This window comes from Zootoca vivipara, chromosome 12 (assembly GCF_963506605.1).
Source record: "Zootoca vivipara chromosome 12, rZooViv1.1, whole genome shotgun sequence".
NCBI classification, from domain to species: Eukaryota; Metazoa; Chordata; class Lepidosauria; order Squamata; family Lacertidae; genus Zootoca; species Zootoca vivipara.
Genome location: NC_083287.1, coordinates 42,183,841 through 42,203,474, shown reverse-complemented (window position 1 = coordinate 42,203,474; position 19,634 = coordinate 42,183,841). Strand labels below are relative to the sequence as shown.

At 41.8% G+C, this 19,634-nt stretch overlaps 1 protein-coding gene across 4 annotated transcripts in view; it reads left to right on the top strand.

The window, feature by feature from the left end:
* PARD3 (par-3 family cell polarity regulator) overlaps positions 1–19,634 on the top strand; it is a 568,363-nt gene that overhangs the window by 85,095 nt on the left and 463,634 nt on the right. Inside the window, exon 1 of one of the 4 annotated variants that reach the window (XM_035129015.2) lies at positions 989–9,586. The exons of the other annotated variants lie outside the window; for them this stretch is intronic. Coding sequence (XP_034984906.1) covers positions 9,431–9,586 — 156 coding nt within the window. The 5' untranslated portion in view covers positions 989–9,430. Of the gene's footprint in view, positions 1–988; positions 9,587–19,634 lie in introns of those variants that run through there. 4 annotated transcript variants of the gene reach the window in all.

The following is a 19,634-nucleotide window of genomic DNA, read 5'->3' as shown; positions in this document are numbered from 1 at the left end:
ATGGGTGATTGGGTGGCATGCACAAGCACACCAGTCATTCTCAATAAAGCACAATAAACCAGAAGGTCAGTCATACTGTTACATGCAAATGTGACTTCACCCTCTCTCGGCTTTATCTCCCCCTGCACAATCTCTGTAATATGGGAATATTAGTTCTCATCTACTTTACAGGGTTGTTGTAAGAATTATAACCAGATAATGTATGTGAAGCGCTTCGAACACTTCAAAGCACTATAATTGAGAATAAATTTATCAGTGTAACAGCTCCCTTTGTGGTCTGCTGTGCTACTGTTGCTAAAGGCTGTCAGCCATTCATTTCCTCACCTTTTGCTTATGAATTACAGGAATGATGTCAACTGTGTTTGCAGTCACCTGTTTTCCAGTGGAGATGCATAAATTCCTTCGCTTGGCTTCCCATCCCTTAATATTCAGTCAGCATTTTTGCTCCTGTATAACTCTTCATCTCTTATTTATGCGCTCGGGAGTGCCGAGATGCAAAGCGAGGCGATGAAGGGGGTAAGAAAGCGGAGGTGTCTAGACCAGATTTCCACATCAGTAAGTCAGTGTCCCTGCCCTTGATTTGTGAGGTTGTTTGTCCTGCCCTCTGTTTTGCAAAACAGATTAGGGTGCTATCTTCTTATTGTTGATCAGGCACATCCTCTGCAAAGACTTGAGAAAGGGAGCCCAAGGAATTTTGTTGTGTGCTTTTGTTTTGAGAACTGTAGGTGGTGGGGACGAGAAGTTCATTTTAGTAGATCAGTGCTGAACTGGAGTTCATAAAACATTCATTGCACAGAGCCATGTTAAGTGATCAAATTGCTGCTGAAATTTCCAGTGAGATAACAAATTGCTTTATGTGCAGAACCCCATTTTAAAGCTCTGCAAGGGTTCTTTATCCCTTTAATTAATGTCTGGCTGTTATTTGCCTGGCTGTAGAAAATGCAGGGTTTAAGCAGCTGAAGCACTGTGAGCGGGGCGTGGGGGGGGGGGAGAGAGATGATTGAAGGAAGTACAGTAAAGCAGCTGGAGATGAGGCTAGAGCATTTTACATATTGGTGGCCTGATTCTTTTTTTTTAATTTTCCTTGACCCTCTCAGACTTCTATTTACACAGATGTAAGTCCTGCTGAACTCAATCAGCAGCAAGTGATTGAGGTGAGCAAAAGAGAGCTGACCTCTTTTCCCCTATAGCCTCTATTAGGAATCTGATTCATAATACTGTATGTAGCGTGTGCCATTTGTTTCTAAAGCTCCTCATTGTAAGTCTGAATTGCTTCTAAAACACAGTACAGTCATGCCATATGTGTTGATGACCGGGAAAGCAGAAGCTTTCATGGTCCAATCTGCTGCAGTGGTAATTGCTGTTTGAAATACATTTTGTAGCAACATTGTGAGCATTGCTTGTGTTCTTCCACCAGCATTGCCCAGCTGTTTAGTAGTGAGGGAGAGGTCCTTTGCACATGCTCAGAGGCATCAATATTTATCATTTCATGTGTTTGTGGACTCCAGAATCAAACTGAACCTCGTGAGCTCTGTGTGATCAGGTTATGCTAGAAACACGGCGGAGGCGTTCTTTGAATGTCCATCTATAGGGGAAGGGGTCATAGCTCAGTGGTTTCTGTGTTGCATGCAGAAAGTTCTGGGTTTAATCCCTGGCATCTCCAGATAGGGCTAGAAATCCTGCCTGCAGTCCTGGAGAACTTTTGCTCATCAGTGCGTAGAGCATACTGAGCTAGATGGACCAATGGCATCTGCCTCTGTATAAGGCAACTTCCTATGTTTGCATTATTCCCATCCACCCCTGGAATGTCTAATGAATGATTCAGATATAGAATAGCAGGTGACCTGCTGGGGATGGAACACCTCTGAGGCCTGGATTTGCCATTAATGTAAAGGTACTCCTGCATGCATTTCTTCCTGTTCATGCTCTCTGATATGCTCGCATAGCTGTGTTCTGGTTTTACTTTCTCTCTCTGTTGTCTTCCCACATTCTTTCTGTAAAATTGTTCCTTCCTTGGAGCAGAGATTTCTTTGTTTATTGTGGTTATGTCATAAAGCATTGTGCTATTGCCATCATAATAATGTATGGCTATTTCAAATTAGAGCTGATGATTGGACTGCTTTCTAGTAGCAAAGGCCATTTCATTACTTTAGAGCAAGGGTGCAGAACATTTTTTCAACCCAAGGACTACTTTATCTCAAGTCCAGCTTTCTTGGGACTGCATATCAGTGGGGGTGGAGCCAAAACAAAAATGGGTGGAGCCAAAGCCCGGTGGGTGGAGCTAAATCAGGCAGTGCTACCCAGCATGCTCTAAATCATATGCAGTACCCCTCACACATACACAATATACAGGATACATCTGTACTGTAGTATATGCTTACATAGTGTGACTGCATTCACATCTTACAGCATATGGGATGCACAGTTTTCTGTCATATTATGCTTTCATCTCAAATAGCCAACATGGCGCTCTTCAGACATTTTAACAACAACTCCCATCAGCCCCAGGCAATGTGGCCAATGGTAAGAGGTGTTGGGAATTTTAGGACAAAAAAACAGAGAGAGAGTACAATGTTAGCTACCCCACTCTAGTCAACAAGGCTGTTAGTGCCACTTGTAGGCACTGTCATCTGGAATAATGTATGGCTTTGACTCATTAGGCTTTTGACTTGGTGCAATTGTTTGGTAAAACAAGCAGCATTTTAGAAATAATTATTTGGTGAAACAATAGGCATTTTAGAATTAATCTGTGTGCCAGTCATTAACTATGTTAGAAAGGTAAAGGTAAAGGGACCCCTGACCATTAGGTCCAGTCGTGACCAACTCTGGGGTTGCGGCGCTCATTTCGCATTATTGGCTGAGGGAGCCGGCGTAAAGCTTCTGGGTCATGTGGCCAGCATGACTAAGCTGCTTCTGGCGAGCCAGAGCAGCGCCTGGAAACGCCGTTTACCTTCCCGCTTGGAGCGGTACCTATTTATCTACTTACACTTTGACGTACTTTCGAACTGCTAGGTTGGCAGGAGCTGGGACCGAGCAACAGGAGCTCACCCCACCACAGGGATTCGAACCGCTGACCTTCTGATCGACAAGCCCTAGGCTCAGTGGTTTAACCCACAGCGCCACCTGTGTCCTTATGTTAGAAAAGAGATCTGCAAAATACAATGGTAAAACAGCTGTTTTATTTAAAGTGGCATTTGAAGCTTTGTTGGAGTCAGTTTAAAAGGATGAATTGAGGAATGTTAGCATTTGCACAGAGCACTAGATTTATGAGGATGAGCTGTATTGATCCTAGGATTACACAACTTCTCTGGCCCCCAATATAGCCATGAAGTGCCTGGAAGCTCTCACTTATGTTTTAGACTAAGCACAGCTTGTGACATTGGAATTCAGACAAACTGTGGTTGGTTTTAACTATGGATAGTAGAAACAAGTCAACTTCAAACCATATGTTATGAAGCTGGCTTGTTTTCCGTAAGCTTACTAGGGGTTGTCCTCAACTCTAAAGTATGGTTCATCTAAAAGAGGCCAAGACGTCTCCTGTCTTATGGACACACTAGCAGAGAAGGGAGAAAGCATGTGAGCCTGGGGCTTGCTGCATGTAATGCTACATTATGGTTTAGTGTTGCATGTGAACTGGTTAAGTATCTCAGGATAACCTCAGTATCTCAGGTTTTTGATTGTTTTTCTGTTTGTCCTCTTGCAGTATAACCTGAATACAAGGTAGAAAACATTGTTGTTATTATTAGGTATTTCAAAGGTTGTGAAATTTTTGATGCTGGAGGAATTCTGTTCAAAGGGAACTGAACGTATCTTCACAAGTTCCTTTTTGCATAGTACGTGAGCCTCTTCAGGTGTGTTAGTCTGATTTAGAAAAACACCCAGAGGGGAGCAATGGGATTGACTGTGCACTAGCTCCATCCCATACCACACTCCATGAATTTGAGAAAACTGGGATTCTGAAACACATGGGGAGCCTCCATGAGTACAGATGACCCCCTACTTAGGATCATAAAAACAGAAGAAGTGCCCTGCTGGATTTGAATAGAGACCCATCTAGTTGAGCATCCTGTTTTCACAGTAGCCAGTCAGATCCCTATTCTGCCAGAATGGAGTGCAGCAGCGCTCTTCCCACTGGAGATTCCCAGCAACTGGCATGCAGAGGCAAAATGCCTCTGATAGTGAAAGTGGTGCAGAACCATCATGGCTTGTACTTCAGAAGTTTGCCTTTAAACTCATGAAGGGTGAAGGGAATCATGATGGGGGATAGACCTAGTGCAGTCATTCCCTTTGCCTGTCTTGCTTGTTTGCTTAACTTGGAAGGAGACTATCTGAAGAAGGCTATGGCTTGAAACGGTATATGATGATGATGATGATGATGATGATGATGATGATGATAATAGCAGCAGCAATTGTAATTTCTGATGACACTAAACAAACACCTGAGGTTATCAAGTCTGACATTTGTCCAGTTTCTATAAGGTTATATATCTATTTAAAACAAAGGATCTTAGGGACATTTTGCTTTTCTAAACCATACTTGAGAGGCTGTTGAGAACAGCAGATATCTCCATGTTATCCTGTTTACCAGGGTAAAGGAGGAAAATTCATAAGCAGTTTATTATAGTTGGTCTGCAAAGCAGATGTTGCATGCAGGCTGCCAGCATTTTGGCAAGAGTTCTCCTGATTCAAAAGCAAAACCGCACACAAAAATGTGTTGTGGTTTCTGCCACCCTCAGTTAAAAGTGCCCCCAAGGAATACTAGGAAATACTTCTCTGCCTGTTTGGGTTTTCCACCATGTTGGATGACTGTATCACGCTTCTTAAGATCATGGCAATTCTAGACCTTCTGCTGTTGTTGGCCATGTGGCTCATCAGAGCCTTATATTCCTAGAAACATTCCTTATGACCCACAAGGACAGGTTTTAACATGACAGTGGGGTCCCGTGCTTGCTATATGTTGCAGAATATAAGTCTGCATCATGATTAATCTAGATGGGTTTTTGTTGCATAAGTTGGATAAATAAATGAGGCTATAAAGAGTTTCCTAAAAATGGCTCCTACTTAACTCAGTAGGTTTTACTCCCAAGTAAACATGTAGGAACTAGGGACCTGCCCATACTGAGTTGGACCATTGGTCCATCTAGCTCAACATTGTCTATACTGACTAGTAGCACCTCTCCAGGTTTCAGGCAGGTAGACAGAGAGGCCACTTTTATCTAAATCTGACCTAGAACAATGGCAGAATTTTGGAGGATATGCAAAAAGGTAACCAGGCTGTCAACATATCTGCTTTACCACCACCACTGCTAATGATGAACTATTGGATAATGTTACAGAAGGGTTTAACAGTAATGTTAGCATGTGTTTCTTAGGACTGAGCTTCCTGCTTGTTGAAGCAGACTGTAATGTAGGTGTGGATTAGCTGGTAGCCCATGCCTTAAACCAGAAGGACAGTGTACAATTTGGATGTGCAACACTTTTGTAGTCAATCATAGCATTTTATAGTTGAGCAATGATCTTCTGTGGCAATTCAGGCAAATTTACAAATCTAGGCCATGTTAGCATTAGCACACCCTGAACGCTGACTCCTCTTTTCCATTCATTCAGTGACTCTGCCATTAATCCTTATCTTGTAAAGAGAGAAGAATGCAGTTATACTTTAAAGCTGTGAGTGTGTATAACAAATCATAGCCCTTTTATCTCTTGACATTTGGAGGGTTTACTATAACTCCTCACATGTGTCTCCTAGAAACAATGAGATTTATACTATGAAGCTCTGACCCCCCACCTAGTTTTGGTTAAGGTGGTCCTTGGCTGAAACCAAATTGCCTATAAATTGTTTTCACTTGTTTTATGTGGAATGGATCACACACACACACAGGAGAAAGATCTCTTAACTCAACACAGATCATGTTCTGTTTAAGGCAAGGCTAGTTCTCCTATTAGGAAAGCCTAATACGTATTCTTGTTTACAATCATTGGACCATGTGTGTAATTGATGGCACTTTTGAGTGGAAAACCCAGCCAGATGGGCGGGGTATAAATAATAAATTCTTATTATAAAGTTATTATTATTTGCCTTCAGCAGAAGAACAGGTTGGGTCATGGGCTGGATCAGCTCTTCCTATGAATATGTCTAAAGAGTTTCTTACACATTCCACAGAGGGAAACCTGGAAGGGCTCTGCAGCCAATTTCAGTTTTCTGATAAGTATACTATCTGATACATACGTATATGAAAGGGCAATGTGGCTCCTAGGGAAGAGCTGATCTCAGTGTCAAAGTATCCTCCCTGCATGCAGAAGGTCATAGGTTCAATCCCTGGCAGCTGCAGGTTAGGTTGGGAGAGAACCCTGCAGAGCTGCTGCCATTCGCTGAAACTGAGCTAGATGGACCAACAGGTCTGACTCAAGATAAGGTAGCTTCCTATGCCTTCAATTTCTTTTCTCATGCATATGTTTCCTGCATCCACGCTTTGCAGATTTGGTGCATTCTTATAATATCTTAGCGAAGAAATGTCAACTATGAACCTAAGCATCATTCCAAGTTTATGTACCATATGCTCATAAATGCAAGTGTTTGGGCTCAGTCATGCATACTTGATATCTCATTACTCAGTACATGGAATGTCTGAACTTTCTCCTTTGCACGGTTTTTGTATAGTGTCATGAAAGCTTTGTCTCTGATGGTGGCTCTTTTATACATGCAAGTCATCAGTTGATGCTGTGAGCACTGAAGGGTGATCATGCCCGTGAAAGCTTGCCTTGTAGCCGTGATGTTCCACAGTGGATTAAGACAGGGCTGAAGGCTGCATTTCATTGTAGCTATCCTTGGGGGGGGGGGCTCATGCCTGCATTGAGTGGGGCTAGTGCCAAGCTGGGATGGCTCAGTACAAAATGGGCAGAGTCATTTACAGTGCCTTTTTTTTCTCACCATGAAGTTGTCACAGTATGTGCCACAAGTTTTTAACTACAAAAAAGAGGTGTCGGTACTGCATGCCATTGAGTACCCCCTAAAAACCATTGGCTATATACATAAATAAACAGACAGGATACCTCAGTTGGGTAGAGCACAGTGCTGATAATGCTGAGGTTGCAGTTTCAATCCCTCTATAGCAGGGGTCAGCAAACTTTTTCAGCAGGGGGCTGATCCACTGTCCCTCAGACCTTGTGGGGGACCGGACTATATTTTGAAGGAAAAAAATGAACAAATTCCTATGCCCCACAAATAACCCAGAGATGCATTTTAAATAAAAGGACACATTCTACTCATGTAAAAACACACCATGGGCCGGACTGAGAAGGCGATTGGGCCGGATCCGGCCCCTGGGCCTTAGTTTGCCTACCCATGCTCTATAGAACAGCTGCACTAGATGATCCTCAGGGTCCCTTCCAGTTCTGTGATTCACGCACAAACATGCACATGCATTTGTAACACTCACACATAACAATCAAGCATCATAATGTAATTACATACAGTAATTAAAAATACAGGACAATGGGAACAATGGCAGATATTCCTGTCATTATTTTCAGTTAACTTGTCTGCCTTGATGTAATCTTGAAGCCCCAAGTGTTTTTTTAAATCTCTACTGAGAAGGAAAGTGCTTCATGAATGCTTGGTGGCTTCCAATTTTATATGCAGAGGATTCTCTTGCTTGTAGAAGAGAAAGTTGAAGTTATTTTGAATGTACAGAGTTCCATTTGAATTTCTGGATCCCAGCCATTGCAAGCTGCTTTACTACTTTAGACCTTGTTGGATTGCATGCCATCTATTTTTAAAAATCTGGTAGCTCCAGTCTGAATTTGCTTACAATGGCTTCCCACTAACACAGAGTCTGCGCCATTAATATGCTGCTGGTAACTTTCTGGCACATAATTCATAAGCTACTGCTCATATGAGTCATAAGCTACTGTATAAATGAGAGGCTAAGCAAATTGGAGGTGTCTCAGGCTCGGAAACATACCACATCCTGGAGGGCCAATCCAAATGATATATTTAAATTTAAGACAAAATATATGTAAGGGATTATATGCAAATTGAAATTTAATTAACATATATTTTATGGGTGGGCATGTTGCAACTTTGTTGTGGGCCTGTTGTTGTCTCAGGCAGCCTGATGCTGCCCAAATTGTACATACCCTGCAGGCCATGAGCTGTTGTTGTTAGTGTTTTGGTTAGGCTATCAAGCACATGATGGAAGCAACACTGGCACTTTTGGCACTGCCAGGTCAGTTGTGTAACCCTTGCTAAGGCACATTCTAAGTTAGAACTGGTTTTGTTGTTAAAAAAATCACAATGATCAGTTGTGTGGGAGTGAGTGATAAAAATAGGGTCAACTTAATTTCTCATTTTCTTTTCCAAATGGAACTTCTTTTTTATATATTTTATTATAATATATAAATATATTATTATATTTATTGACACATTTTAGGAAGAAAGAGGGCTTCTGTTTCAACCTAGTATCTTTAGCCAGGTGGCTCTTGATACAGTAGATACTCTTGATACGTAGATACAGATGTTACAAGGAACAGACCTTTTCTGGACTGATGCTCCAATCACTTTACTCCTTCCGTTGGCGCAGTCACTGCTCATTATCTGTTCACACACCAGGAGAAGTCTGCCCTGTTCACCCAAGCCATCACCCTCCATTAAGCTGATCTGCTGTTGCTGGTTCACATGTCTTTAGGCTGTTTATGCTTGATTTGCTCTTCTTGGTGTTTTATATTGTTTTCAATTGCACTTGTAAGCTGCCTTGAGGACTACAATGCTGGAAAGATGGGGTATAAAGCTTTTAAAATAAACATTTCCAAGATGTTAAAACTGGCAGCTCTTAATTACCGAGAAATTGAAAGCAGGCAGGCAAAGGATGAAAATGCTCAGCATTTTTGGCCTGTGTGTGTGAGGGTGGGAGCACATTTGAAATGTGGCTTCAGTGAAAGTTCTAATGGTCGGTTTGTCTCTGGAAACTCAACCCAGTTGATACAATACAGCTTGTGCAATGAGTCTGTGCAAGGGAGGAGTTCAGAAGATGGCTTTGAACCCCAGTTGAGCTGCTTCACCTCCACCCTGTAGGTGCTGACACTACTTCCACACCCTTTTGGTTTGCATTAAGTTACCTTTCCTTCACTTTTGGTATGCTTCAGATGGATAAGCGCTGCGGCTTTACATTAGCATTGCATACTGCTTTTGGTATGAAAAATCTGCTCTCACTTCCCAGTGACAGCAACCCTTAGAAGAAAAGGTGTCACCATTTGAACACATGACAGATGCTTTCCGAGTGGCACCTGTTGGGCCAGGTCACTTGCTTTCCTGTAAGACTGAAGGCATTCGACTCACTCGGAAAGTTGGAAGTGTCTGGAAGTTGCTGTCTGTGTGCTGCAACTTGGGGGATCGAAGGCCTGGATTTGGTGCTGCCATTTGTGGATTTAAATGGAAGACAAACCAAGAATGAAAATGAAAAAGAAATCTAAGTCATTTTCTTTTGATCGCCGAAGGGATTCGGTGAAAGTTAAGAGGCAGACTAAATCTCTCCGCTTTAAGTCTGCTACCTTGGAAACCTGTAAAAGACAAGGGAAAGACAGGCAGGTTGGTACAAGTTCATTTTGCATAGTTCCTAATCACATGATGTTAATACAGTTCTTAATTTTCATTTACTAGGTGCAGTTCTACTCAACCCCCCTCCCAATTGGTTGTCCTGCTTGCCCTTTTTCTTTTTTGCATGGTTTGTCTTTTTCCCATTTAGTGTAACTTTCCCTTAATATTGAGTCCCCAGATTTTGTTGGGCTACAACTCTCAGCACCCACAGCCCATGTGGCTGTCAGGGATGATGGGGGTCCAGCAACATGTGGGGATACCAGGTAGGTGAAGGCTGAGCTAGAGCAGCCTTGTTTGTTTTCCGAGGATTTTGTGAGAGGGTGAGATGTGAGCTTTTATCTGCTTTTTAAGAGCACTCTTGTGGATGATCATTACTCTGAACTAGATCCTTGGCTGTTTTGAAATCCAATTATTCAGGGTCTGGCTGTTTCCTCTGCTAATTACTTCTAGTCCCAACCAAACAGCAGTTCAAAACAGTCACAATCAGAAGTACCTTTCGGGGCACCTTCTGGTTTGGCTTTGCTGCTAGGGCTGGCAGGTCCTAATTTACATGTGTGTTTTGTGAAATGATTAAAGAATTTAGAAAGCTTAATGTTTGGCAGAGGTGTGTGCCCGGGTGTGTTTGTGTCACAGTGACCTTAAACTTTGCAAAGAAAGTTCATAAGTACTATGGGCAGAATGGCTCCTAGGAATTCAAATGTTAGGTTGTGTTAGGTTGTGTGGAGCTGAACAAACAGAAAAAAGTGCCCCTCGCCTGTTCCGGAGGGACCAGTTTTCTTTTACCTGTTCTTATCCTGCTTCTCTCCCTTAGGCACAGGCATTGGTAAGAGGTTTAAGGGAAATAAACACATGTTATAAACATATGGGGAAGCATAAATGGTGGGGAGTTACTCTTAGCAGAAGAAAAGCAAAGATAGGTGAGCAGATACAGGTAGCCATTACACAGGTGCATTGTGATGTTATTGTAGCATGTAAATGGGGTTTGTTGCATGTAAAACATATAAAATTAAAAATGCCAATATACTTACAGATAACCCAAATACCTACCTATTTTTTCCCCCTGAAGCTGATTTGTGACTCCCACAGTGAGCAGGTCTGAAGCAAACCTGAAGAAAGATTCTCAAAATCTACCTCTATGTGCCCACAAACTCATTAAAATGAAAGCTTTTTTTTGTCTTTCCTCCATTTTTACGTTTATTTAAGACATTTATATATTGTTTAATTCTCATTTTTAAGTGTTATACATAAAAACAAACCACAAAAGAAAGGGAGAGTAAAACAATATTTATCAGAAAACTGAACACTACTATAAAATGCCTGCTGGAAGAAGAAAAGCTTAGACACCCTCCTGGCTTAACTTCAGGCACAGGGAAGAAAGAGGCTGTCAACTTGCAGTCCACTGATGTATGTTTAAATGTGTTTCATTTCATTTGTAGATTGTGCTGCTTCCGTGCAGATTGCAGAGTAGTGTATGAACAGTAATATAAAATTCTAACAGCTTTGTCCTCTCACTCATCTCCCCAAAGACCAAAATGGAAAAGTAAGCCATCAGTTGGTGCCAGAAGATGAATATTGAAGAGAACAATCTTATTTCCGATGTGGGAGAGTTCCATAGGTCAAGTGCCACTGTAGAAAATATATGTCTGTTGACATTTCCCCATGCAGGGTCTTCCATGTGAATCTAAAGACAAGAGTTTGCCTACATTGAGAGAGGGGCTTCTTCAAGTATTTGGGTCCCCAGCTGGAAATACCATACTGCAGACTTGCCAAGGGATTCATGTCCACTGCAGCTTGTTCATAATCTTTTAGCACAATCTCATAGAGTGCTTTGGAATAATTCATTCATGAGTGTACTGTAGCATGGATAACTGTGATTAGGCTGTCCTGGTCCAGGAAAAACTTTAGCTGACAGACCAGAGCTGTGCATAGACACTGCTAGCTACTGATGTCACTCAAACTTGCAGTGAGAGTTTGGAATCCAAGAGTACCACTAGTGAAACAGCTCCTGGTTGCACCCTGACTAGTTCTACCCTAACTCGTTCCCAGTTGTGGGAACCAACTACCATCAGTGCTCCCATCTTGCTCATTACTGCCTTGGTGCAGTGATTCAGCACCTGTGCAGTTTTACCTTACTCAGATGGGATAAAGAGATAGAACCTAGTGTCATAGAATCATAAAATTGCAGAGTTAGAAGAGCCCCAAGTGTTATCTGGTCCAACCCTCTGCAAATAGGAATCTCAACTAGATCATATCCAACCTCAGCTTAAAAACCTCCAAGGAAGGAGAGTCCATCACCTCTTGTGGGAGTCTGTTCCACTCTTGAACAGATCTTACTGCCAGAAAGATCTTCCTGATATTTAGTCGGAATCTCCTTTCACTTGAATCCATTGGTTTGGGTCCTAGCCTTCGGAGCAGGAGAAAACAAGTTTGTTCCATCCTATACGTGACAGCCCTTTAAATGTTTGACCATGACTATCTTATCTCCTCTCAGTCTCAGACTAAACATACTCAGTTCCCTCAACAATTCCTCATAAGGCTTGATCATCTTGGTTGCCTTCCTCTGCACACATTCCAGCTTGTCAATATCCTTCTTCAATTGTGGTGCGGTCGCCCAGAACTGGACACAGTACTCCAGGTGTTGCCTGACCAAGAGAGAATAGAGCGGAACTATTACTTCCTTTAATCAGGACTGCATCTCACTGTTGACTAATGTTGAACGGTTGGTCAACTGTGATCCCTAGATCCTTTTCACACGTACTTCCGACAAGCCTGGTGTTCCCCATCTTATATTTGTGCAGCTGGTTCTTCCTGCCTAAGGGTAGAACCTGACATTTGTCCCTATTGGAATTCATTTTATTAGTTAGGACCCAGTTCTCTAATATTGGGCCCAGTTCATCTTGAATCTTGTTTCTGTATTCAGCGGCATTGGTTGCTTCTCCTGTGTTTGGCGTGACCTGCAAATTAGATGAGCATCCCCTTAATATCTCTGTCCAAGTTGTTTATAAAGATGTTGAACAGCAATGGGAGCAATATAGAATCCTGCGGCACCCCATTTGTTGCTTTTTTCCAGAATGTCAAGGGACCAATAGTGAGCATCCTTTGTCATCTGCATATTGGTGATGCCAAGCCCCAAATGCCCAGATGACCTGCCCCAGAATCATCACATAGGTTTCTGCTTTATAAGATCATTAAATCCAGAGTCAAAAATTACTACACACTGCACCAAATGTGTTAATGCGAGGAAGCAGCTGTAAGGCAGAGTAGTAGGCTAGACGTCCATGCAAAGGTTGCTGCTAGGAGGCACATAAGATCAAGACAGGTCTTGCATTTAAGAGTGGAATATTGATTTATTAACAATAGGAACAACTCCTTTACAGGCTCATGGGTGTTTCTACTGTACTGTATACTACATTATTTGGATGAGTGCCACAGACAGTGCCTGACCTCTAGTGGCCAGTGGAAATAGTAGTTGAAATACAATATTGTTTTCATTGTGTTGTACAAATCACACACTTTGAATCCCAACAATGTTTTCTGACCAGACTACATTTGCCTGATTAAAATTATTATTTCCTCCATAGTTTGAGGCAAAAATTGCCAATCACATGTTTAATTTTTTCCCCATTTGTGAAGGATTTAAAAAACAAAACAAAGCCAACAACTGGGAATCATTGGATCCTTCTTTTGAGACTGTAATTGGGATGGGGAAACTTTTTCCAGCCTGAGAGCCTTATTCCCTCCTTGGCAACCTTCCAGGGGCCACATACCAGTGAGAGGCAAGCCCAGAAGCAAAAATTGAGTGGGCGAACTAATGTAAACCTTTGCTTTGTACAATAAGCCACACTATTCAGAGTTTTCTGCACATTATATCTCTCCATCCTCTATCCAGAGAAGCAAGAGGAACTATTACAGTTTCCAAACACATTCTAGCCAAGCAAAAGTGCTTGTGAACATTGTATTATTTAGAAACCAGACTGTGGTTTCAAAGCCCTGAAACCTTCCTGAGATGAAGAAGTGTATGTTTTTTGTTCTGGTTTTTAGTAAAGTTGTATAATGTTGCTGTTGTTTCAGCAGCATTTGCCAGATATGTGCTTTTTTGGGATGTTATCCTGTGATTTATTTGTAATATCTTATTTTGTTACTCTATCTATTGGCCTTTTAAAGAATAAAACAGTAAATCTGTCCATCTCTCTCTCTCTCTCTCTCTCTCTCTCTCTCTCTCTCTCTCTCTCTCTCTCTCTCTCTCTCTGTGTGTGTGTGTGTGTGTATGGGAGTATACAAAGTATTCTGGGCCATTAGTTGCATGTGTAACATGCATCCATGTAGACAGGGAGGGGCAGACACAAATCTAGACTATGTGCTCAGGCATTCTGATCCCCATTAAGTACCCTAGAACATGCTGGGAGCTCAAGGAGAGACTGGGTCCACTAAACTCTATGACAATCCAGTTGTCCATAAATATGGCAACTCTGCTAGTATGGATTGTGCCTTTAACTTTATTTAGATTTTTCTTTTCTGCATAGCAGCCAAAGCTTTGCACCAGGCTACAGACGCAGTAGGGTTTCATGCTGGGGCAGTCAGTCAATTTGCAACGGGCACTCAATCCCATGTGCTGCATCTGGCTGTGATCCTACAGAAATGGAGAGTGCAACACGGAAAGAGAGCTTGTCTTTACTATTTGTTGTTTGCACATGGGGAAGCTAAGAGAGAAGGCCAGTTCCCAAAGGTCCAAGGATTCTATGATTCTGCAGCTGATGTGGAATTTAAATTCCTTTCTGTAAATTTCAAGTTCCAGAGAATCTAAGAAGCAGAGACCACTCAAGATAGGGGGTTGGGAACCTCTGGCCTTCTGGATACTGTTGGACCCAAAGTCCTGTCAGTCCCAGCCAGAATGGCCAGTGATCAGGGATGATAGGAATTGTAGCCTAAAAACATCTGGAGGGTCATGGGTTTCCCACCTTACTTAAGGAGCATACCAGAGTTACACTGAAAATAATGTGTAATAGAAATAACGTGCCATCAACTTTGAATTGAAAACAATGTTACGAGCTGATTTAGATCATAAACAAGTTTCATGCTTGTTTCCTGGGGTTTGGGGTGAAGGTGTATGCAGGCCTGATAGTGTGGCATGCTTTTTACCGCAGGATTGTTTCTAATACTTCATAACAAAGTGACCATTCTGCTGTACTTTAAAAATCAACTTGTGCTTCTTGACGTGTCTGTTTCTCCCCTTTTTTTGGTGAGACCATTCTCTTTGCTTGGACCATAGATGGATTACAACGGTACTGTATTAAGTTTCAGGGCAGTCATTCCTGATTTAATAGGAACATAGGGTGCTGCCTTATCCCATGTCAGGCCACAGTAGCTCAGTATAGTCTACACACTGACTGGCAGCATCTTCACCAGGATTTCAAACAGGAGACTTTCCAGCCCTGCCTGAAGATGCTGTGGATTGAAACTAGAAGCTTCTGCATGCAAGGCAGATGCTCTACCACTGAACTGTGGCTCTGCGATATGTATGTTTCCCCCCCCTTGATTTGTGGACTGTAATTTTCACTGACAGTCTTAGTGGCTTTTAGAAGAACAAGTGTCGGCAAGCAACATCCCTTCCAACAGATGCTGCCTCATCTGACTATAGCCTAATGACTGCAGCATCTGGCAGAACTGAGGATACAGTAAATCCTAATGGTGTTTCATCTATTATTTAAAATAGATTGGGAGAAAAGGCAAAGGCAGCTGTGCCATACTCTGCATTGCTTTGCTGTCTAATGCCTTAGAAGGGATGTATTAATTTTACAGCACTGTTCATTTGTGGAACTGGGGTGTCTTGCGCCTGTTGACCCTTTTATGGGAAACTGCATGTGAATGGCATGCTGTGGTATGGATCTTTTCATCAGTTTCAGGAGGCTACTTCACCTTTGTATGACCTGCACTACAATTTCCATAGAGACTGAATTATTGCTGTAGGTGTTCCCCCCGCTTTTTTGCATTGGGTAAGTAGCGGGCACCTTAAACCTGTCACAGACTGGTTCCTTGATTCTGGTTTCTGGAGAGTTGCTGCAAGTCAGTGTAGACAATACTGGAGAAATGGTCTGACTTGGTAAAAGGTAACTTCCTTTGTGTCTTATAAATACAATACAGAACACAACATTTATAAAACAGAAAGCCCATGTGAGGGAGGACATATAAATCATTAGAGCCTGACATTTTCCCATAAAAAATGATTTGATTTATAAGTATCCTTCATGTTGTCAAAATGTATTTTCTCCAAAATGTTCCCTTTTTAATTTAACACACATTTCCTATGCTACAAAGTAAGCTGCCAAATAAAGGACATCTCTCTTTAGCAAAGAGCCCTGAAAGAACGTTGACAAATAATACCCTAGCATTAGTAATTCAATTATTGGGCTCCAATAGATTCAATAACAGGGAATGCAGATGTAATTTTGAGACATCAGTCTTTTTCTATCAGTCCTCTGCACCTGTTTGTTTTTGTACAGTGCTGTTAAGTATTGACAAATTGTTTTATAGACATTGATGTATGTTGCCCCTGTGAAAATATTACTGTAGCATACATTGCCTTTCTCAAATCCAATATGGTTTTCTGAGCCACAGAAAATGTTCTTCCTCATTGGAGGGAAAGAGGTTGCTGTTCCTCGACAGCACACATCAAGTTCTGAAGTACATGTGAATGTACATGGCCTCTCATTCTGTTTTATTGATGAAATAAGCTATATTGCTGTCATGTCATGGCCTGATGCAAAATCTCACAGAGAAGCGGGCAAGGCTAGTCAGAAGTTGCAGGATGACAGATAGCTTTGAGTGAGTGAGTTGGTCCAACAAAAGACTGAGAGCAAACTGAGCCTTTTGAAGCTCCTGCTCTCAGACTATGTCTTTCAGGCTGCCCACCCACCCACCCCAGGCCATGCCTTGTGATGCTTAAAGAGCCAACCCTTCTGCCTGAAGATGGGCATTCCTCTGTTATCTAGTCACTTGCCTCATGCGCTCCCTGCACACAAGAGACTAGCTGAGGCTCTGTGCTCTGGCCCTACAGATACAGGAGGTTCTTATGGAGGCTCATGTTACTCAGCTTCATTTGTTTCCTGCCCTGAAGCAGCAGACCCAGAACCTTGTGCCTTCTTTGGCTCCACAGCTGGAAAGTCTGCAGCCACTGACTCTGAGGTCATAGCAATTAAGTTGCATTGTGTGCTCAGTGGCTGAATTCATCCTGGGGGTTTTGGATGCTTATTTCTGGTCTCAAGGAACTTGAGAATTTATTCTTTGATAGTTTTTTTATGACCATGAAGACAGGAGCGTTAGGACATTTGTCTGTGTATTATCCCAGTTAATTAGTATGAAGGTCTGCATGTTCCACTGAAGTAGCTATGTTAGACTTTTGCATCAATAGAGTCTACAATGTGCTAGTATTTTAAAGTGTGTGTTATGAAACTGGCATTTATTCTGAATGGTGCAGTTCAAGTTTTATCTGGCTATGATAGCCTTATTACAATAATGTGTTAGTTAAACAGTTATTGGTTATGTTATACGTAATATTTTTTTCTAAGTTGCTCTGGATACTTGTAAAAAGAGCAGATATACATAATAAATAACAGCAAAATAACAGAATAGATTATGAAAATTGAGAGTAGGGGATTCTCATTCATTTTAGGACTCTGTTTATGCTGCAAATTTTAACTTAATATGGCAGAACATCCCTGCAGGGTTCCAACTTGCCTTGCATTCTGAAGAATTTATCTAGTAGCTTGGAGGTTCTCAAACTGTGGTCCACAAAGTTCATTCTGGTGATCCATGATGTGTCTGTGAAGAACAGGGGCAGCAGCAGCTATTCTGTAATTTTAAGAAGCTCTTGGTCCACCTGAAAGGTGAGCAGGATGGACCAGAAGTTAAGGGGACATGAAGCAACTTGAAAGGAAGGGAAAGAATTAGGAGGAAGAGATGATGATGATGATGATGATGATAGAAGCAATAAAAATACAATTAAAACCCATACAACATCTAGCACAATCACTACAAATGACAGGGGAAAAAATCAATAAGTGGCACACCAAGATGTTAAGGAATTTTCAAGTGGCCCTCACAGAAAATGGTTTGGGAACTGCTTGTGGTAGGTTGTTATTTGCAGTTTTAGCTCATGTGTAAGCACCCTGACTGAAATTCACCCAGTAGATTTATAAAACTCAAAACACAGTTACTGCTGTACTCAGCATAAATGGATTGATGTACAGATTAAAGCTGAACATGTGAAATGCAAACAAAACAAAGCAACAAATATCAATGGTGTAGTGATTGCATTAAAACATCAGTCAAAATTGAGTAAAGCAGCCAATGCAACATTAAATGGAGAATATTTCCCCCCCTAAATAAAAATGTCTTCCTTTAGATGGCGAAATGCAGCCAGAATTGGTAATTGAAGGGCAGGGCCTGATCAGCTTTGGAATTTCATTCGTAGTGTGTGTTGCTCAATGTGTACAATTGTGTGTTTTTAAACAAAATAAAACAAAAATACTGCCTATTATCCAGTGTTAACGTAAAGAACCATGTACTTTGCTTAAAATGCACTTAAATGTTCTTTACATCACAACAACAACACACATTCTAGTAGTTTTTTGTGTGGCTGGTTATAGTTGATAAGTTTGCCATCCAGAATTCCTTTAGAGACAGCTTCTCAGTCTGTGAATGTTTTTAGGAAAGGTTTGTGTTTATGTGAGTGTAATAGTGAAGAAAGCCATTCAACAGAGATGAATGCATCAATAGGAAACTTTATGGGAAGCCAAAACTTTGCTGTTCAATGGACTTTTCTCTTTTAAAGAGCAGTGACATGTGGGAGAAGTTGGCATGGGAACGGTACAGCAGTGTCAAGCGAGAATTTTGCAGACGTATGTCAGGGATTGGAGTATGAGAGGGAAAAACACAGGCTACTCAAGCTTGATCTGTGGGGAACTGCAGTTGGTGCTTTCCTTGTGAGCATAGCAAAAAAAAATGCAAAAGAAAAAAAAGTCAAGGTAGTAAATAAACATGATATCCACATATAACATAGATATGAAAGAATTTAAGAACCACAAAAATGTTTGCTTATTATTGTACAATCTTATAAAATTTCACAAAACCTAATATTTCTTACTTTCAAAATAATTTCTTTTGGTACAGTGGCTTTTTACTGACCATCTCAGTAGGTATCCATATAAATTTTTATTTATTTATTTATTTATTTTGCACCCCCTTGGCTTGGTGCCCTGTGTGGGGAAACAGCCCATACCACCCTAAATCCAGCGCTGGCAGTGTTCAGAGTGGTTTGGAGCACATTTTCCCTCTTTTTCTCAATTTCAAACCAAGAAATCGTCATTTTCAGCTCATTGTTCTATTAATTTACCTTTCCCCCCTAATAATCTTAGTAATCCTTACAACAGGCCTGTAAATGAGGACAGATCATTATCCCAATATTGCACACAGGGAGAGTGGTGTTTGTGGCTGTGTGTGTGTCCTGCCTTCTAATTCATAGTACTAATGAATTTAGTACAGGCAGCTACTGTTTTGTGCAACGGTTGTGTTCCTGGCCCCTATGTACATGGCAGAGTGTGTGTAAGCCTGCTTTGTCCATTCTGCCCTTAACCCGGCCTCTTCTAGGGCCAGCGTGATGCAAGCTTGCGATGCATGTGTGCACCGTCGCGCATCAATTGGACACACATAAAACGGGTGTTGCCTGTAGTTAGGGCTGCCATACGTCTGGAATTTCCCAGGCATAACCAGGACTTCAAGTGTAAAAACACCACCTGGGCAGGTTTCTTAAATTTTGCAAAATGTCTAGGTTTTGATGGCAGCACCATGGCAACAGCGGTGATGAGATGGAAGCCCGCAGGGTCTACGCCCCATCACCTTCCTGGCTCGTTTGCTCACCTTTTCCTCTTCTGAGGCTGTAGCTCGGTGGGCAGGGCCACGATTTCTATGGCCGCCAAGACCATTTGCCAGCCACTGGAGGGGGGGGGGGAAGGGGAAGGCACAGGAAAGAACCCCATCTCTC